Genomic DNA, 18,684 nt, shown 5'->3' on the forward strand with positions numbered 1-18,684 from the left:
TCATCCTAGCAGAAACAACAAAGAATAGAAAAAAAATCGGATAAAGGGAAAGGAAGGGAAAATAGGAACTGAGCTAGCTGGAAATGAGGTGAAGATTAGAGCAAGAGACACCTGACAGACAAGGACATAAATTCACCAAGCTAACAGCCCTTTCACAATTAACAACTAATCTTCAAAGATATCCATGTCTTGCAGCAGTAATGCCCACAGCCATTTGCATCTCTGATGTCTATTCATCTTCCTCAAACCCACAATACTTTACAATATATTTCTACTGGCAAACAGATTTGTGCATTTTTGCCACAGTTTCCTTAACTGTTTTTGGTTCCAAATTTTTCAGAATGGTTGAAAAAACAATAAAGTCCATCACTGGGCACCACAGCATTCTGATGTTGCCTACGATCATAATTATTTATATATTGCAATCAATGGACAAATTACCTTTTGTGAGAGACAGTTTTGGACTTTTTTTCTATGTAACTCATTTTAAAGAAAGTTTGTTAACAATAATATCTGACCCTGAGTTAAATTTTGTGTTTATTAGATAAATTACATAATGATCCATACCAAAAGGTCACAACTGGGAATAACAGAAACTTGCATCTCCTGATATCACCACCCGCTACATCTTCATGTATCAAAGCATCTGTATTTCTAATTTTATTGGGATAAAAAAACACTTTTCATATCATATAAAAACAGAAAAGTTACCATTATATACACAAAACATATATAGGGCTAAATTAGGAGGAACAGTTCCATAAATACATGAAGTGTATAAAACTGCCAAAAATATGTGAGAAGGTACATTTCTCTGTAGAGATTACATCTATGCCATTATAATTTAAACAAGACTGCAACCTCATTCTTATGGCTGTGCAATATTTATTTATTCAAACTTTATAGCCACACATCTCCATCCAATTAACTGATTAATATGAAATTTTTATATTGTAATGGCCATTTGGCTATTAGCATTCACTGCTCTTTAAAAAAAATTGCTTAAAATGCTTCAAATTCAAGAAACCATAAAATGCTCAGAAAGAAATGGATATTTTTACAAGTTTGTTTACAAATTAACTATATTGAATTATTTGCCCTGAGAGTGCCCAGATGGAAGCATTTGCAAGTTCGAGCCTACTTAAACAATCAGTTTAACTCTTAAGAATTCACACTGTCTTTGTGTTAATCCCAATGCTGATTATTTTGTTTTGTAATAAAGCAAAATTTGCATGGATGTAACAACAGTTGGGGGCCTAAATTAGCAATGACCTCTTATCTCCTCAGTCCCAATAAGGTTATCTTTCCTACTTAGCTGCATTGGGAATGCCATCATTAAGAATCTGTCTTAGTGAATGGAATGGTACTCTAATCAGCCTGCCAATTTAAATGTGTCTCTGAATCAGCAGCACATTGGGACACTTATTCTGGCTGTCTTGCTTTACAAGAGAAGCAGACAGAATCACAGTATCCATATCAGCTGTAATAAATACAAACTTAAATACACTTCCATCAAGGAAACCAGTGATAACAAACCCTTTTCAAATAGCATGGTCAAATATTAAATTTTACCACGTATCAGAATGGGGCAGGATACACAAACCAAACACATCCACTCTCATACACTAGGGAGAAACAGGAAATCAATTATCAATGCAATGAAAGACTTAACAAAAAAGAATCAGCAAAGGAAATAAGTAAGAGAAAAGCATGACTTGTGGACCTTAGAGTTCCATATATTTTTTTATTTTGCCAGAGAACACAAGGATCACTTCAGTTGGTAGTACTTTACTACCAATTGGTGAACATGGAACTAATTTTTACTACTAGGTGAAAAATCTTATATGGATGTAAGCTTTGAAAAAAAATTCTGTATTTTTTGAGGGTCAAGCTAAATGATTATCCACATGATTTAAAAGTGTGGTTAGGCTGACTACCTCTTTGTTTATCAGGCTTCCAAATCACGGTCTTGGAAGGAACATTTCATCCTTGTCCACATTTCATCTTGCTGAAAATCTCTTTCCAGAATGACTGAAGGTGGGATTTCTATCAGCAAAACAATGTTGGAAAAGATGTTAATGCTCTATCCCTTACCTTCAGTCCTAATGGAGATCAGGAAGCCTGCATCTTTAAAAAAATGCAAAGATATATCACCTAACCATACAAATTATTTTGTATTGTCTCCTCTACAAAATGCTCACTTGGAATTATTATGTCTATTCCTTATTAAACTTCTGGGTTGTTCTGATTTGTTTTAGCTTAAGATTTTATTATCAGATCAATCTGATTTTACTTCTGTACAGCTAAGAACTATTCTAAGTTTGTACAGTACACCAGGCTTGTTTTCCTAATCCTCCTTAGATGTTTTAGAGCATTTTTTTTCTTGTTATCCTAATTAATTGCAATTTTCTTGTTTTATTTGCTGGTCTATGATTGAATAAAAATTAATTGACTGATGACTGATTGATTGAAACTACAGTTTCTATCATTCTGATCATCATCAGTTTATGAAAGACTACAGGCTGAAAGAAGAAAGATACAGAATGAGGTGAAGAGTATGAGACAAAAAGAAACTGAAGTTTTTATAGTTTGCCAAGTTATAAGATATAAATAATTGTAACCCAAATAGCACAAAAAACATAATGCACTTCTCTACAGAACTGGCCTGACCTCCTAAAGCTTCTATTTTATAGGAAGTAGGAGAAACCTTTTCTACTGAGGAGAAAAGAAGTTAAACACAATCCTATCTTCTTTGAATCTATCTATTACTGGACCAAGAACCATTGCAAATGCCATCAAATGAGACTTCACAACATTTTTTCCCCGCTTTTTACTAATTCCTTACCCCAAAAATGTTTTCAATAGAGATTGTTTTGTAAAAAGAATGAGAGAGAAAAGCAAATTCCTCTTTCAAAGATAAACAAGTTAACCAGTCCAAGATATCAGTCTCTGTCAGGGGAAAAAGTAACTTTCTAGCACCAGCATGAACATTCTTTTTACCTGGAAGCAAATAATTCACCACTTGCTATATACACCAAGTCACTGTCTCCTATTAGTACAATGAAACTTCCACAGATCTGGAAGGGTTTTTAAGAAGAAGGGGGGAAAAAGCAGGGGGGAGACAAGAATTCATTCAATGTCTAATGAAACTATTCCTCTAAGGTTAGGAAGCAGCAATAGCTGTGCCACCACTTAGTTTCACAATCATCTGCTGACAGTCATTGCAGGAACGCATGTCGCCAACCTTCTCCAGTGTACGAGCTGCTTCTGCCAGCAGGACAGCACGCTGGCCCGGAGATGACAGAAAAGACAGGGGGAGGTAGCGGCAGGCTAACAGAATTGCTGTAGCTCGTTCTCTTTGTCCAGGAAGAACATCCAACTCACCTAAATATGAAAAGAAAAGACTAACAATAAACAACTTAGTAATGAATATGCAATCAACATGTTGGGCAATAAATGTATTGTAGAAGTTACCGAAATAACTTCACCTTGAATTTTCTGCTAGAACATTCCAATTTTGCTGAATTCTGACAATGCCCAAATGTTTCATTTGTTGAAACAAAACTCAATGTAGGATTAGTATTGTAGTTACCAAAAAATGGTACTTGGCATAAGCCTCTTGTTTTTAACGTCAAGATTGGTCAAAAGGATAATATTTGAAAAGTCAAATTACACCATCTCACCCAGCTAGAAATACTATTGCATGCAACTAATATAGGAGCTCTTCTTTTGTGGTGTAATGAGTGCTTGAGAACAGAGTGGTTTCTTTGGGCACAGAACAAAAAAACATATCCCAAAAGAAAACTATCTATCTTTGGTTCTGAATGTAAAAAAATACCCAAAATGGTTGTTATACATCCAAGAATAATTCAGGCTTGAAGCATTAGGTGCCTCTTATCTACATCTCTCAAAAAAAAAACCATAGGTAAACCAGAAATTAGGACCAAACTGAAATCAGCCAACTTTTCAAATGTAGCAACCTTGTCCTTTTAATAAGCAGTTTTACAATTAGGCATAACCCACAGAAACATTAATATTTGTTGTTGTTGTTCTAATATGTTTAAATACGTGAATTCTTAAAATCTATGAAGGAAGATAGGTTTCCCATTATCAGTTCCCACTCCTCTAAATCTTATCAGCAGTTTGTCCCATTACATCCCTTCCTGTTTAGGAGACAAGAAGGAGAACAGCACAAGAACCTACTGACCTTGCTTGGTACTCTGTGGGGTCCGACGTCTGAGACTATGCTCCAGCAGCTGATGAGTTCGTGTGGGGCTGGCTCCTGCCATCAAGCGCACAGTGGCCTCATGCAGGAAAACCTAGAAAAGTAGGGGGAAATGAGATGTCATGGATATATATCTTTAACAGGCAGACTTGAAACAATCATTTCTTACATGTTGGCCAGATGTCCAAAACTGTGATGGACATTTTATAGATTTTAAAGTTTGTCTTTTATCCACCTTCATTCTCTTGGCAGATTCACCTATTCTCTGTGTATTTTATCTGTTCTGTTTCTGTATTCCCTCCCGTAGAATTACCATAGCTGATCTGCAAAAATCTGGAAAAACACAAAATGGTGGCAGAGTCTTAATGTTCTGTATATCTTTGTTGACATCTACAGGGAGTGCAGAATTATTAGGCAAGTTGTATTTTTGAGGATTAATTTTATTATTGAACAACAACCATGTTCTCAATGAACCCAAAAAACTCATTAATATCAAAGCTGAATATTTTTGGAAGTAGTTTTTAGTTTGTTTTTAGTTATAGCTATTTTAGGGGGATATCTGTGTGTGCAGGTGACTATTACTGTGCATAATTATTAGGCAACTTAACAAAAAACAAATATATACCCATTTCAATTATTTATTTTTACCAGTGAAACCAATATAACATCTCAACATTCACAAATATACATTTCTGACATTCAAAAACATAACAAAAACAAATCAGTGACCAATATAGCCACCTTTCTTTGCAAGGACACTCAAAAGCCTGCCATCCATGGATTCTGTCAGTGTTTTGATCTGTTCACCATCAACATTGCGTGCAGCAGCAACCACAGCCTCCCAGACACTGTTCAGAGAGGTGTACTGTTTTCCCTCCTTGTAAATCTCACATTTGATGATGGACCACAGGTTCTCAATGGGGTTCAGATCAGGTGAACAAGGAGGCCATGTCATTAGATTTCCTTCTTTTATACCCTTTCTTGCCAGCCACGCTGTGGAGTACTTGGACACGTGTGATGGAGCATTGTCCTGCATGAAAATCATGTTTTTCTTGAAGGATGCAGACTTCTTCCTGTACCACTGCTTGAAGAAGGTGTCTTCCAGAAACTGGCAGTAGGACTGGGAGTTGAGCTTGACTCCATCCTCAACCCGAAAAGGCCCCACAAGCTCATCTTTGATGATACCAGCCCAAACCAGTACTCCACCTCCACCTTGCTGGCGTCTGAGTCGGACTGGAGCTCTCTGCCCTTTACCAATCCAGCCACGGGCCCATCCATCTGGCCCATCAAGACTCACTCTCATTTCATCAGTCCATAAAACCTTAGAAAAATCAGTCTTGAGATATTTCTTGGCCCAGTCTTGACGTTTCAGCTTGTGTGTCTTGTTCAGTGGTGGTCGTCTTTCAGCCTTTCTTACCTTGGCCATGTCTCTGAGTATTGCACACCTTGTGCTTTTGGGCACTCCAGTGATGTTGCAGCTCTGAAATATGGCCAAACTGGTGGCAAGTGGCATCTTGGCAGCTGCACGCTTGACTTTTCTCAGTTCATGGGCAGTTATTTTGCACCTTGGTTTCTCCACACGCTTCTTGCGATCCTGTTGACTATTTTGAATGAAACGCTTGATTGTTCGATGATCACGCTTCAGAAGCTTTGCAATTTTAAGAGTGCTGCATCCCTCTGCAAGATATCTCACTATTTTTGACTTTTCTGAGCCTGTCAAGTCCTTCTTTTGACCCATTTTGCCAAAGGAAAGGAAGTTGCCTAATAATTATGCACACCTGATACAGGGTGTTGATGTCATTAGACCACACCCCTTCTCATTACAGAGATGCACATCACCTAATATGCTTAATTGGTAGTAGGCTTTCGAGCCTATACAGCTTGGAGTAAGACAACATGCATAAAGAGGATGATGTGGTCAAAATACTCATTTGCCTAATAATTCTGCACTCCCTGTAGTGGTCATTAAAATTGCGCAGCCAATATATTGTAGCCCAACTCTCCCTTAGCGGATGGCCTGGCGCAGGTGCAAGGCTGACTTAGCTGGCCACTAAACAGTTCGTGCTGAGAAGACTCAAGAATCTGGGTGGCAATTTATTCCCCTGGCGGGTGAGAAGGAATAAATGGTGAGCCATACACCAACTTTTAAAACCACTATCCTCCTTTCTTAAGAGCATTTTAATGGCCACCTTATCTGTCAACGCTGCTAACATTGGATGTTCCTGCTCCAACTGATGAAAGTGCAGCCATTTTCTCTTTTCATTTAACATGCTTTTTCTGGTATTTAGAAATTAGATGCAGTAAGCGGGGTTGGGATGAGAACTCCAGCTCAGCTAGCCTAATAATAACTCTGCTTTGTGGGAATTCAAGGACAAGCTGATAACATTTTGGCGGGCCGAGGAGCTGGGGAGAAAGCCTGAGTTTTAGGCTAATTAGAGAATGTGATTTATGACAGCTTATTTGGGGGTGGGAATGGCACTTTGTCATTTTGTATCTGGGGGAAGGGAAATTAGTTTTTGGGTTCAACTATGTAGTGCTGATACTTTGTTTCCCAAATAAAATGTTCTTTAAGGAAGAATTTTGCCTTGAAGTTCTTTTGATTAGGTTTCATCTATCGGAACCATGACATTATCCTTTTAACCGCTTTCTGCTTTAAACCAATGTAGACAAAGTAAAAAGCTAGGAAATTCTCAGCTCATAACACAACTATATCACAAAAAATAGGTGTGGAACAAAGCATGTGTGCGCACACACACACACAAATATAATTATAGGTTTTAAGGATGTAAAATAAAATGAAATATTTTAACTTTCAGAAAGTATCATCAACATTTCATGCACAAGAAAAAAAACACCTAAGTATCATGAGCAAAGCTTATAATAATAGCATATCCAGAAGAAAATCTGTGATAATAAACACTACAAACAATGTTAAAATATTTGTGAAAAATAAGATTTTGGCAGAGCAGTTTGTTCTTCTGGCGTACAATACCATGCAAGCACTCAGGAGAAAACAAATATGCAAATATGAAGAAAGCCAACATTTTCTCACTCTGAAATTCTCTGAATACCATCCATAGATTCTTACACACACACACACACACAAACACACACCTACCCCTCTCTATCACACTTTTTACAAAGTTAAGACAAATGCAAAAAAGGGGGAAAAGTGAAAAATTGTTTAAAACAAGAAAAAACAAGAAAAAAATATTAAAAGTAGCAGCTTCCAATCTTTACAGCAGTTATAGACCTACTTAATATCATTTCCCCCTTTCAAGATTACAAAACATAGTTCCCTCTTCTCCATATACAGTCCTTTTTAATAAATAAATCCAGAAATTACCAGTTCATTAATAACCACTTTTAGCAAGAAGTCCATAGAGGGCTTCCAATATTACAAATTCTTACCTTTCGATAAGCAAGCCTGAAGCTATTTGCTAGTTTTCGCAGACTGCCAAGATCACGCTGGAAGCCGGTCAGCTCAGAAGCAGAAGCATGGTGCGTGTCTCCCAAAGCTAGACTAGAGTTTGTCTGTTTCTGCCACAGAGTGGTACGGAGGGATAACAGTAGATCACAAGCCAGCAACTGGATCATCTAAAGAGAAAGAATCTCGTTCACCAACAAGACTGAAGTATTCAAACAACAGTAGTGTGCGTGCGTGCATGTGTGCGAGGGAGTAATTCTGCTTGAAAATTTCTGGTGGTCACAAAGTTTCAGACAACCACATATGGCCCAGGAATCCCCAAAACTATGTCCAAGTTACCAAAATGCACAACAGTTTTTAATAATAGTCATTATCATTATATTATTGCATTATTAAATTATAGTAAAAATAGATTTAGTATAAAAAGCTAAACAACAAACAGGAATTTAAAAAGTGTCAGTTACATTAGAATATAGAAAAAAAATAAGCGGCCACATTAAAAACCTAGACAATTCCAAAGAAATTAAATAGGTAACCCCTTTACAAAAATAATAGATGAAATAGATCCTATAAAAATATTAATTTTTAATAAAATTATAAAATTAAAATATTAACAGTATGTAACTACTTAAATCAAGTAAAATTAAGCAATATGCAACATAAAAATCAAAGAGGCTTTTCACCAGGGCCAGTCCTTAAGCTCCACGTCCCCAATCAAAGGAGCACCCCTATTCTCCAGAGTCAAAAAAGATTTAAGCTCAGATTTAAAGACAGAAAACCAGTATCTTCAATTGTGTTATAAAAAATCCAAGCCAGTGTACATCTAAGAAGATATCTCAAAGACAATGCTGCCAAATAATATTAGCCTTCTTTATAGTACATATAACATTGCTTAATCATTATTTGTTAACCAATTTTTGTTTCCTGTTTAATTAGTGCTTTGTGAAATTCTACTTCTAGAACAAATTAAAAATACAGAATATAGTGAAACCGTTATATTCATCTTGAATTGCATTAACAAGACGGCTGAAAAATTGATTTATCTGTGCATATATTGAAAATGTATCCTAAAGAAATGTGCATTTGACTCAACAATTCCTCAGAAACAGAAAGCAATACGTTGAATCAAAATAAAAATGGCATAAAACATCAGTGTTCGTTCACAGAATTAAAATGTTGCACAATCTCTGATGACAAAATAATGCTTTATAAGAAGCATACAACTTAATTTATTCTTTCAAAATACAAACCATAAGCAAAGTGTTAAATACAGCAGAGCAACTATATGTTTGCCTTTTCTTTGCCTAGTATTCTTTGGGTTGTTTTCCTGAGTCCTTTCAATCTACAATATTGATTCTGCATGTTATTTCTTGCACTTGGTCTCTTTTTGGGGCTACAGTAATCCATATTTCACTGATTAATCTGTAAGAGGGTTGATAAATTAAATAATCCTTCCTACCTTTAGATGATGGGCTAGATCAGGGGTAGGCAACCTTGGCTCTGTTATGACTCATGGACTTCAACTCCCAGAATTCCTGAGCCAGCCATGCTGAGGAGAAAGGGAGAGGTTTCTATGCTGAGCCATGCTGGCTCAGGAATTCTGGGAGTTGAAGTCCACAAGTCATAAAAGACCAAGGTTGCCTACCCTTGGGCTAGATTAAATGGCCTCTTAATTCACTTTAATCTTTATATAAAATTCCTAAGAATTCCTTCCGATACCAATGAAAACTTTGAAAACTAAGGATCGGGAGACTTGACTTGTAGTGCAGAGATCAGGTATGCCTCTGAACTGCACTGCAGAAACATTGCATGAGTATTTCCAGAACATGCAATGCAACTACAATGCACTACAGTTGCCACCCAATAGGTATAAAGCAGACATGTCAAACACAAGGCCCGGGGTCCAGATCCGGCCCGCAAAGTGGTTTCATGTGGTCCGCGAAGCCATCCTGAAAACAGTGAGGGAACGGCCCCCACTGCCTTGGCCCTGGCCCAGAGACCCTCCTTCTGCCAGAGACCCTCAGATCTGTCCCACTCCTGCCCAGGCCCCCATAGGCACCCTTGATGCGAACGATGTAGGCCATGCCCACCCTGGCCATACCCACCCGGCCCCCTGAGGGCAACCACAATGCTGATGCGGCCCTCAATGAAATTGAGTTTGACACCTCTGGCATAAAGAATCTGACTTTAAGAAACCTTCATGCTTATGAAACTTAAAGTGCACTTAGTATTAAAAACAAAAATAGGAAGAGCCAATTTCATGATGCAAAAATTGAGAACTGTTCTTAGCTATGGAAATCCATATCCTTGTTCTTCTATGAAAATAATTCATTTAGCATGCATAATGCAAAAGAAAAAGGAATGGGTCAAACAAGCACTTGTCCTGTGCACTGTGAAAGATGCTATCCCCACTTGCCTTTCCTTTGGAAATAGGTACAACGCACTGTATGTATTTGCTGCACTGGAGGAAGGCAAAAGAAGGAAGAAGATTCTTCACTGATTCATAGGTGAATAAGAAGAAATTAGACTTTCAATCTCAAAGACATTTTAAAAAAGAAAATGGTTTAATAGTTATCTTAATTCAAGTAAATGTGTATGGCTTACATTGTTGAGACTTGTGCTTGAGATCGCACTTCTCATATTGAGACTGTTCCAGAGATGAGTGCTAGCTCTTTCACAATGACTAAATGAACTATGCTGCCCATCTGCCTTGCTACACAACAAGACATTCATGGCTTTGCATACATGGAACACAGCTCGCACAAGGGCATTCCTAGAGGCATGTAGAGAGGAGAGACATAGCAAGGAAAATGATTAATGTCTTTTAAGTTTTGTAACAGTAGATTTATTTGTATCCTGCCTTTATTATTTTTACAAGTAATACAAGGTGGAAAAAATATCCAACATACCTGCCTCCTCCTATTTTCTCCACAACAACAACCTTATGAGATGAGTTAGACTGAGAGAAGAAACTGGTCCAAGGTCACCAAGCTGACTTTCATAGCTAAGGTGGAAACTAGAACTCATCAAGTCTTTTTTTTAATGTATTTTCAGATACTTTGCTATGTATACTGCTTTGGTATACATACTCCCCAAAAAGTGCTAAGATAAGCCCTATAAATGAATTATCACTAGATAATAATGCAATAGTAGTATAGCAGATTTCTAAACTGATATTTTGCATCTACTACTTCTAGGCAAACTTGGGATATCCAATTCTGTAAAGTTTTGGGTTAATTTAGAAACTATTTGAAGAAACAAGTTATAATTTAGTTTCATGGTACCCAACAGAGTTGTGATATGTTTATGGGAGATCAAAGTTAAAGATTAGGAAACTTTCTATTTTATTATGCCCCTTTTAGATTTCAGATACACAGTTGTACAAATAATATAAAAGACCACATACTCCATCATTTCCAAGCATTTAGGAATTCGTTCCACATTGATAAACTGAGATTTCACAGCTGTATCATCACCCTTGAGCCAGCTGATTATCATTGTGATTGCTGATGACCACCATCTGCAGACTACATCAGGACCTACAAAAAATGAAAGATCCTTAAAGGCTTTATATCTCTCTCTCCAAAAAACAATCCCAGCCTTTTAAAACGTGAATTCAGTCCAGGAAACAAAAAAATAGAGCCAAGTGGTAACATTCGGAAAATGTAGATTTAACTATTTCTTCATTCTGTTGTTCTATAATCCATTTTCAATCTTGTGAACTTATTTATAATCTTGAGGTCATATTGTGGATGTTGAAGCAAAATAGCTACTAAAGGGTTTCTCCATTCATAGATTACTGGCAAAGCTATCATCTGTCTGTCTCACAAAATGCTACCTATTACCCCTGCTTACTCTCATTTTCTAGGCAGGTGAATACATTTCCAAACAAAGCATAAGCAGCAACCAATCTTATTTTCTAAGAAAGCTTGTGGGGATTTATGAAGGATCAAAAAGTTATTGATAGATATATTTATAAGATTTGTAGGCTGCCCATCGTAAATCAAGGTAACGTTCAATGTTCCAAAGTTATCTTTGAAATAAGATTATGCTAAAGACATTTTGCTGGCTTATACATTAATTTCCCATTTTACTGTATTTTTAATGTAAAGTATTTGCATTAAATCAGTGAAAGTATGATGCCTAGCAGACAGCCTATGTGTTTGAAGGCATACTAGTACCCAAGAGGACAATAATTTCAGTCCTTACTGCACTTCAAAACTTGCCACAGGAAGAACTATTGGAGGAAGACAAACTGAAATAAGAAAATTATAAACATGTGTACATCATTTCACCATTCTATCTGAAAGCAATATTTAGTCTCAATTAAATATCCTGAGCCATTTAATCAATCAGATGATACCAGGACCACAAAACAAAGGATGCATAAGCTTGGAAAGCAAAGCCTTTGAATTACCCCATTCAAGACTTGAACAACATTCCAGGAATCTGAATAATATGATACCACTTACTCATATGAGAAACTGCCGTAAAAGATCATTTCCAGATGCTGACTAGCACTGTCCAGATCTTACTGGAAATGTAAAGCATCATTATCATCAAATGAAGCCTTCTTTATAGTAGGCTTACTATCTAATCCAGGCATGTCAAACTGCTGGCCCACAGGCCGGATGCGTCACGCCGAAACTGCGCCCACTGCATTGCCGGCAATGGGAAAAAAGTCACGATACATTGCACGACGTCACGTGACGTTGCGAGTTTGACAAGCCTGGTCTAATCACTGGAATAAATGGAAAGGTTGTGAGAAGTGGTCCAAGAGTAGATGTGTGTTATACCGCAGATAAGGGTATTCCCTTTTTTGTTGTAGTCAAGACACAATCTTGAACCCTGGCCTGCAGAGCTAAGAGCCAAACACCTGCTGCTGTTTCTCACATATGGGCTGTTTGGCCCATTAATAAGAGTGAAAACAAACATCTGGCCAAGTCAGAACAATAGTAATCAAGGCAAGCATACTAATCGGTACCTGCTCCTAGATTATATACCTTCTTTATTTATCTTATATAGATGCTTTGCTCTTATAGTCGCTAACTAGAATTTACAAGACATATCAAGCTCCTGGTTGAATTACTAATTTTTACAGAACATTCCAAAAAAATTCAGAAAGCAGTTAGTCATAACAATCATCTTCAGATCATAGCAGGGAAGATATACTGATTATTATGCTTTCCTAGAGGAAAAGTATGTGATTTATTGAATCATTAAACATTTTCCTGTGTTAATTTGACTAGCATGAATAGTGGTAATTGTAATAACAGGGGTTTGTCCATGATGCAAAACAAATGCAAAAAAGGAGGGGGATTGGTCAGATCTATTGTTTCTTTCATTTCTTCAATAAGACTGCAGTTGTTTCTTTTTAGCATTAGAAAGAACTATTAGACTGAAAAAACATGCACTCTGCCAATATTTTAGAAATATATATTGGTCAGATACATAATTGATCAAATATATTTAATCAAATGTATTCTGGTTATTAATATATATGTGTATATGGAGAGAAATTATATAATATAAATGTAAAGCATATGGAAAGAGTCACTATGAGCCATCTTGAACCGTGAGATGGGCGAAAAATTTAATAACAATTCAAACATCCACATCTGCCTATCCCAGGTCTATGGGAAAGATTCAATAGGTGGATAAAAATGCCAAATCCAGTCTAGACTACTGCAACGCTCTCTACATGGGGCTGCCCTTGAGGACCACTCGGAGGCTTCAGCTGGTGCAGAATGCGGCCGCGTGAGTTGTGATGGGGGTTTCCCGATACTCCCATGTAACACCTCTACTCCGCGAGCTGCATTGGCTTCCGGTTGCCCTCCGGGTGAGATTCAAGGTGCTGGTGATGACCTATAAAGCCCTTAATGGCTTGGGTCCGGGATATTTGAGGGAACACCTGCTGCCAGCATCAAGTTCCCTTCGTCCAGTGCGCTCACACAGGGAGGGTCTTCTCAGGGTGCCGCCGGTAAAAGATTGCCAGCGGATAACACCCAGGGGGCCTTCTTTGTGGGTGCGCCTGCCCTCTGGAACCAGCTGCCTGTGGAGCTTAGGAATGCCCCTGACCTTCGTTCATTCCGCCGGGACCTGAAGACCTGGCTCTTTGAGCTCTCCGGCCCAGGCTGAGAATTTTTAACTGGGGTTTTTATTTTTAGGGATAATTTAATCTTTTTAAATTGTTTTTTAACTTTTGTATTTTGTATTGGTTTGGTTTTTAAATACCCTGTAAACCGCCCTGAGTCCTTCGGGAAAGGGCGGTATATAAATCTAATAAAATAAAATAAATAAATAAACATCCGGATGTGCGATGAACTAATAATAATAATAATAATAATAATAATAATAATAATAATAATAATAATAATAATAATGCAAAAGCAGAGGCACCAATAGTTCTGCAGAAATATCACTTCCATCAAGCTATTCTGTCAATTATCACCTAGCAGCATGGCTGAAATAATGATGTAAGTCAGCTGAGACTCAGGCTTTTTTTAAAAATCCAATTAGTGTTATTAAATTATTGTTATAATGTTTTAAAGTAGTGCTGAGTTTGCTTTCTTTCCTTCCTTCCACCTTTTTCTTCTATGTTGAGTTTAGTTGTTAACTACATTGCATGGAGGCAATGTATTATTAGTGATATGTGTGTCTCTCTGATAAACCTTGAAACTGAACAGTGGATAAAAAAGCAAAATTGAATATAAAAGATTTAACACAATACCAACTCAGCACTGAATAAGTGGAGATATATTCAGGATGAGAGAAAAAAGAAAGATGAAGAGACAGAAGTTAAACATGAAAACCACTGAACAAGTCTTGTATCTTTCACACATACCTAGGGCAGACTTCAGCACAGAATTTCCAGAAAAAGGTGGTATCCCACTTCCCAAAGAATCCACAAAAGAATTTAGTAATTTCAAGTATTCCAAAGCATTAGCAAATTCACTGCAAGGAACAGTATAAGGTCAGACTTTTAGTAGTTAGGACAATGTATCATAGTTTCACAATGAATCATAACAAACTAAAAGTTGTATTTTAAAAACACTTTTTAAGGCTGACCCTCTGTACAAAGAAATGGTATCACATTCACATCCACATTCTGATAGGCAACCAATGTTCACCATGATAATCTCATTCTTGTAGCACTGTGATAATTTTTTTCTGTGGCTTTCTCCAGAGATAACTTAACGATGAATCTTGCCATGAACATTTTAATAAGCATAACCAAGATGGCAAAATTAAATAATGTTGGGCTTCAATCCCAAATAATTTGATCAACGGATGGGTATGATAGCAAATGTCAGCAAACTTCTTACTGCCCACCATGGTACAGGACTCTTACTTTTTATGCTAATCTTTTTTTTGTAATTTGGACAAACTATTTAGAGAAATTGTACTTTGCCATATATCCAATTAGTACTATGGATGGATACAATCTAAGTGATGTATTATGAGAGAAGCAGTACTCATATAGGCACATCCTGTATCATGTTACTTAAAATTAGGCAGCTGAAATGTATATTGCCATTCTTCCTCCAATGTTGAACTAATGGTTTTATTAGAACAGACAAGTTGAATCCTTCAATATTTCCAAGAAAACTGCCAACAGCACTCAAATGTGGCTCACCAAGGTGCCTCATCATCATGGCTTGTAGCCCCTTTGGGAATCTGAGGATTCACAATGGATTCAACAGCTCTCTCCAGTAGGTTCTCACAGAATGCCTGGTGTACCTGTGCAATGGGATCAGCTATATAGGCGAAGGCAAAACAATCAGTTTACTACTTTATTCACAAGTCCAACAATAAATACCTCAGGAGCGGAAGCCTTTCTTTTCTTGTTTATAGATAGAAAACTATACTGCAGAAAGAATGCTGGATTATGGGAAACTGTCCTCTTTATTGCTTTCACATGTTCTTTTAAATCAAAGCATGTATAAAGTTTTTAAATCAAAGCATGTATAAAGCTAGCAGGGGAAAGAAAATGCATACACATAAGGACTGTCTACTATACTGACAACAGGCTTAAAGAAAGTATCTTCTCTAGCTACTGATTTTCACCTGGGTTCCTCTGAGTGGAGTACAGACTATCCTTAGCAGCAGCTTTCACTGTCCAGCTCCGTTCCACAAAAAACTTCTGCCCCAAAGGATGGCACAACCAGCGTAAGGAGTCACGGATGTCACTATGCTCAGAAGTACACAAGTTCTGAGCTTGATTTAAGAAATAACTCTGAGAAGAAAACACGCAATATTTGACTGAAAGTTAGAAATCCATGGATGAAAATTTTAATGTACCAACACAGAAGTCACTTTCATTTATTTTAGATGCAAATCCAGAAAGATAATTTAAATATGCCACAGTATTTAACCTAATACAGGTAGTCCTCGCTTAGGAATCCCATGAATTTACACTCATACTCTGTCGTCCATTTCCGTGGCACACGGCCTTTTATAACATCCGCATACAGCACAGGCCTACCCCTACTCCATAGGGCCTACACATGGTATCCACCCACATGCATGTACTTCTTAATGCCCACCCATCCATTTGCCTGGGATGCAGTTTCAGTAGCGTAAGTAAGGCCTTCTGGATTCCTGTCTCTTCCCATGTCAGTCATGTGAGGTCCTCACTTAACAACAGGAATGGAGACTAATGAGATTGCCTTCACTAAATGATACAGTACTGTGACATCAGACTTTACAAGTGCATTGTTTAGCAATGGAAATTCTGTGGTTAAGTGAAGACTGCCTGTCCTGCTAAGTGGTTCAAAATAATCCACGCACCGCCAGGAAGCCCAGCTTGCCACCACAGCGAGTTTTCAGGCCAACTGCAGCAGTTAGATGAATCTCTGCCAGTGTGCTTGGTGAAATCTTCTCCTCTGCACATTCTGCCAGGTTTACAGCACACAATGCCATGTGCAATCCTGAGTAAGCTGAACTGGACGGAAGTTCACCTGCACCAGAAATTTAAAAAATATCATTTGTACCATTCATATATTGCGGTATTGCACAATATCTTACTGTGCAAAATCTTGCATTATCAAAAACAAGGAGCACTCTGTAGACTCTTAAGACATAAAATTATTAAAAAGCAAAGCTTTTCCTTATTTTGCAAAGAAAACTACATGAAGTAGGCAGGCATCAGGAATCAAACGTAATCTGAGGGAATCTTTACCTTTTAAATCACTGTTAATTTTTTTTAATCTACCTGTAATATGGAGTTGATGAAGTTTATGATACGCTAATGCTGCATCTCGTGCACTAGTTTTGGCTTCATCTTCAAAGCCAAGTGGAGTCTCAGTTGCTTGTCTCTGCTGTGATGTCCTCTTTAGCAGCCAACGTACTAACCCCAATTTTTGGAGACTGTAACGGATAATGTTCCAGGAAAGGCTACAGATCAAGTCAAAACGAGAAGTAGGCAATGCTCTGCCCAGGGTAGAAAGACAGATCTGCAAATTTGATGCAGCAGCAGCAAAGTCCCCCTGCAAACAAAAGAAGTAGACACAGGCTATATTTGAAAAATAGACCTTTGAGAGTCTCATCACTTCCTAATTTTCAGACTATTCTGAGACATCTTTGAAGATATAAATTTTATTCTCCATCTTCACTCATTTTTAAGATTTCTTTTTTTTTGACAACCTCATTTATCATTCAGATTTTGGAGAGTCTAGTAAACCCACATTTGTCTCCTTAGCCATTGATAAACCAGCTAAATTGCCATCATGTTTCAATATACCATAGATTTTTTCCTCATTTTTCTCACTTCCTCATCTGCATCAACTTACTTGAACCATGACATATCCAAAACACCAAAAATCTGGATCTGTATTATCTTGAAATCCTGCTGTTAATCCTTCAGTTAAACTTTGTCTCAGTCCACTTAAACAAATATTCAACCAAAATAATTTACTCTGTCTAATTAATATCAGCATTTAGACACAGAAAACAGTGTTCCACTCAAAAAGAATAAAAAAAATTTCTCTTGCCTTTAATTTCAATAGTAAATACAACAGGAATTGCTTGTTATGTTCATCAACTAATTATTTCAAAATTATTTTTTCAAAAGTATAGTACTTAATCCCAGTATCAATTGCCCTCCCTTTCCCATTTACAACAACTCTATATTTACCAATGGACTGCAAATTTCATAGTACATTTTTATTTTGTTCAAATACACACACAAACAAAGGTTGAACTTTTAAAAGCATCACAAAATATTCTTTTTACTGGACAGATATCTTTAGCCTGCATGCAATTAACCAAATCTGTAGAAATCTGCTCACCCTTATCATTAATTTCAATTCTAGAGTTCAGTCTTATTCCCCCTATAGCAAATTACCTATAGAACTGAAGCTGAGAGTTTAATCCAAAAACGATCTGCATGCCACTCTCAGGGGGAGGGGCTTTAAAAACCCATAGTTCAAGAATTTTGAGAGTAGAATAATGAGATGTAAACCTAAATGTTTTGTAGTTCAAGAGACTTGTTCTACATCTTAAAATATTCACTTTAGGTTATGCAAATTTCAATTAATTCAATAAAAATAAATGAGCACAATAACGTTTAGCAACAAACTGCCTCACCTTAGCTAAGTCCAGGTCAGCCTGTTTCCGATGCCGCCAAAACGTCACAGAAGAACGGGAATGCAGTCGTGTCACTGGCTCTCCATGCACTAACAGTTTTATGAATACACTCAAGATAATAACACCGTTCACAAGCCACAAGATCAAAGTGGGCATCATCCAGCCAAACCAGCCACCTGATTCTAACAGAATTATTCATGCCAAAAGACATAAATCAGACAAGAAATAACAGTTCACATGTTAAGATAAGCATTCTTGGGAGAACCTTGATTATATAAAGATCATGCTAAGCTTAGTCAAGTTGCTTTCTTCTCATCCTATGTATTCTTCCCTGAAATAGTACTGTTCCTGTGCAGAACTCCTTCCCCCCAAGTATATACAAGCAAGAAAACATCATTTTACTTAAGATAGAGATGTTCAGAAAAAATACACAACATACATAAGC

The 18,684-nt window shown here is 37.2% G+C and overlaps 1 protein-coding gene across 1 annotated transcript in view; it reads right to left on the bottom strand.

Moving 5' to 3' along the window:
- Positions 1-519: 519 nt before the first annotated feature.
- SREBF2 (sterol regulatory element binding transcription factor 2) overlaps positions 520-18,684 on the bottom strand; it is a 33,615-nt gene continuing 15,450 nt past the window's right edge. Inside the window, exons 9-19 of the mRNA XM_083366513.1 lie at positions 18,240-18,421; positions 16,867-17,140; positions 16,443-16,612; positions 15,720-15,888; positions 15,289-15,409; positions 14,497-14,606; positions 11,059-11,191; positions 10,257-10,425; positions 7,637-7,822; positions 4,208-4,319; positions 520-3,384 (exon numbers count right to left, since the gene is read on the bottom strand). Coding sequence (XP_083222639.1) covers positions 3,164-3,384; positions 4,208-4,319; positions 7,637-7,822; positions 10,257-10,425; positions 11,059-11,191; positions 14,497-14,606; positions 15,289-15,409; positions 15,720-15,888; positions 16,443-16,612; positions 16,867-17,140; positions 18,240-18,421 — 1,847 coding nt within the window. The 3' untranslated portion in view covers positions 520-3,163. The remainder of the gene's footprint in view (positions 3,385-4,207; positions 4,320-7,636; positions 7,823-10,256; positions 10,426-11,058; positions 11,192-14,496; positions 14,607-15,288; positions 15,410-15,719; positions 15,889-16,442; positions 16,613-16,866; positions 17,141-18,239; positions 18,422-18,684) is intronic.

The sequence above is a fragment of the Vipera ursinii genome (genome assembly GCF_947247035.1).
Source record: "Vipera ursinii genome assembly, chromosome: 6".
Taxonomy (NCBI): Eukaryota; Metazoa; Chordata; class Lepidosauria; order Squamata; family Viperidae; genus Vipera; species Vipera ursinii.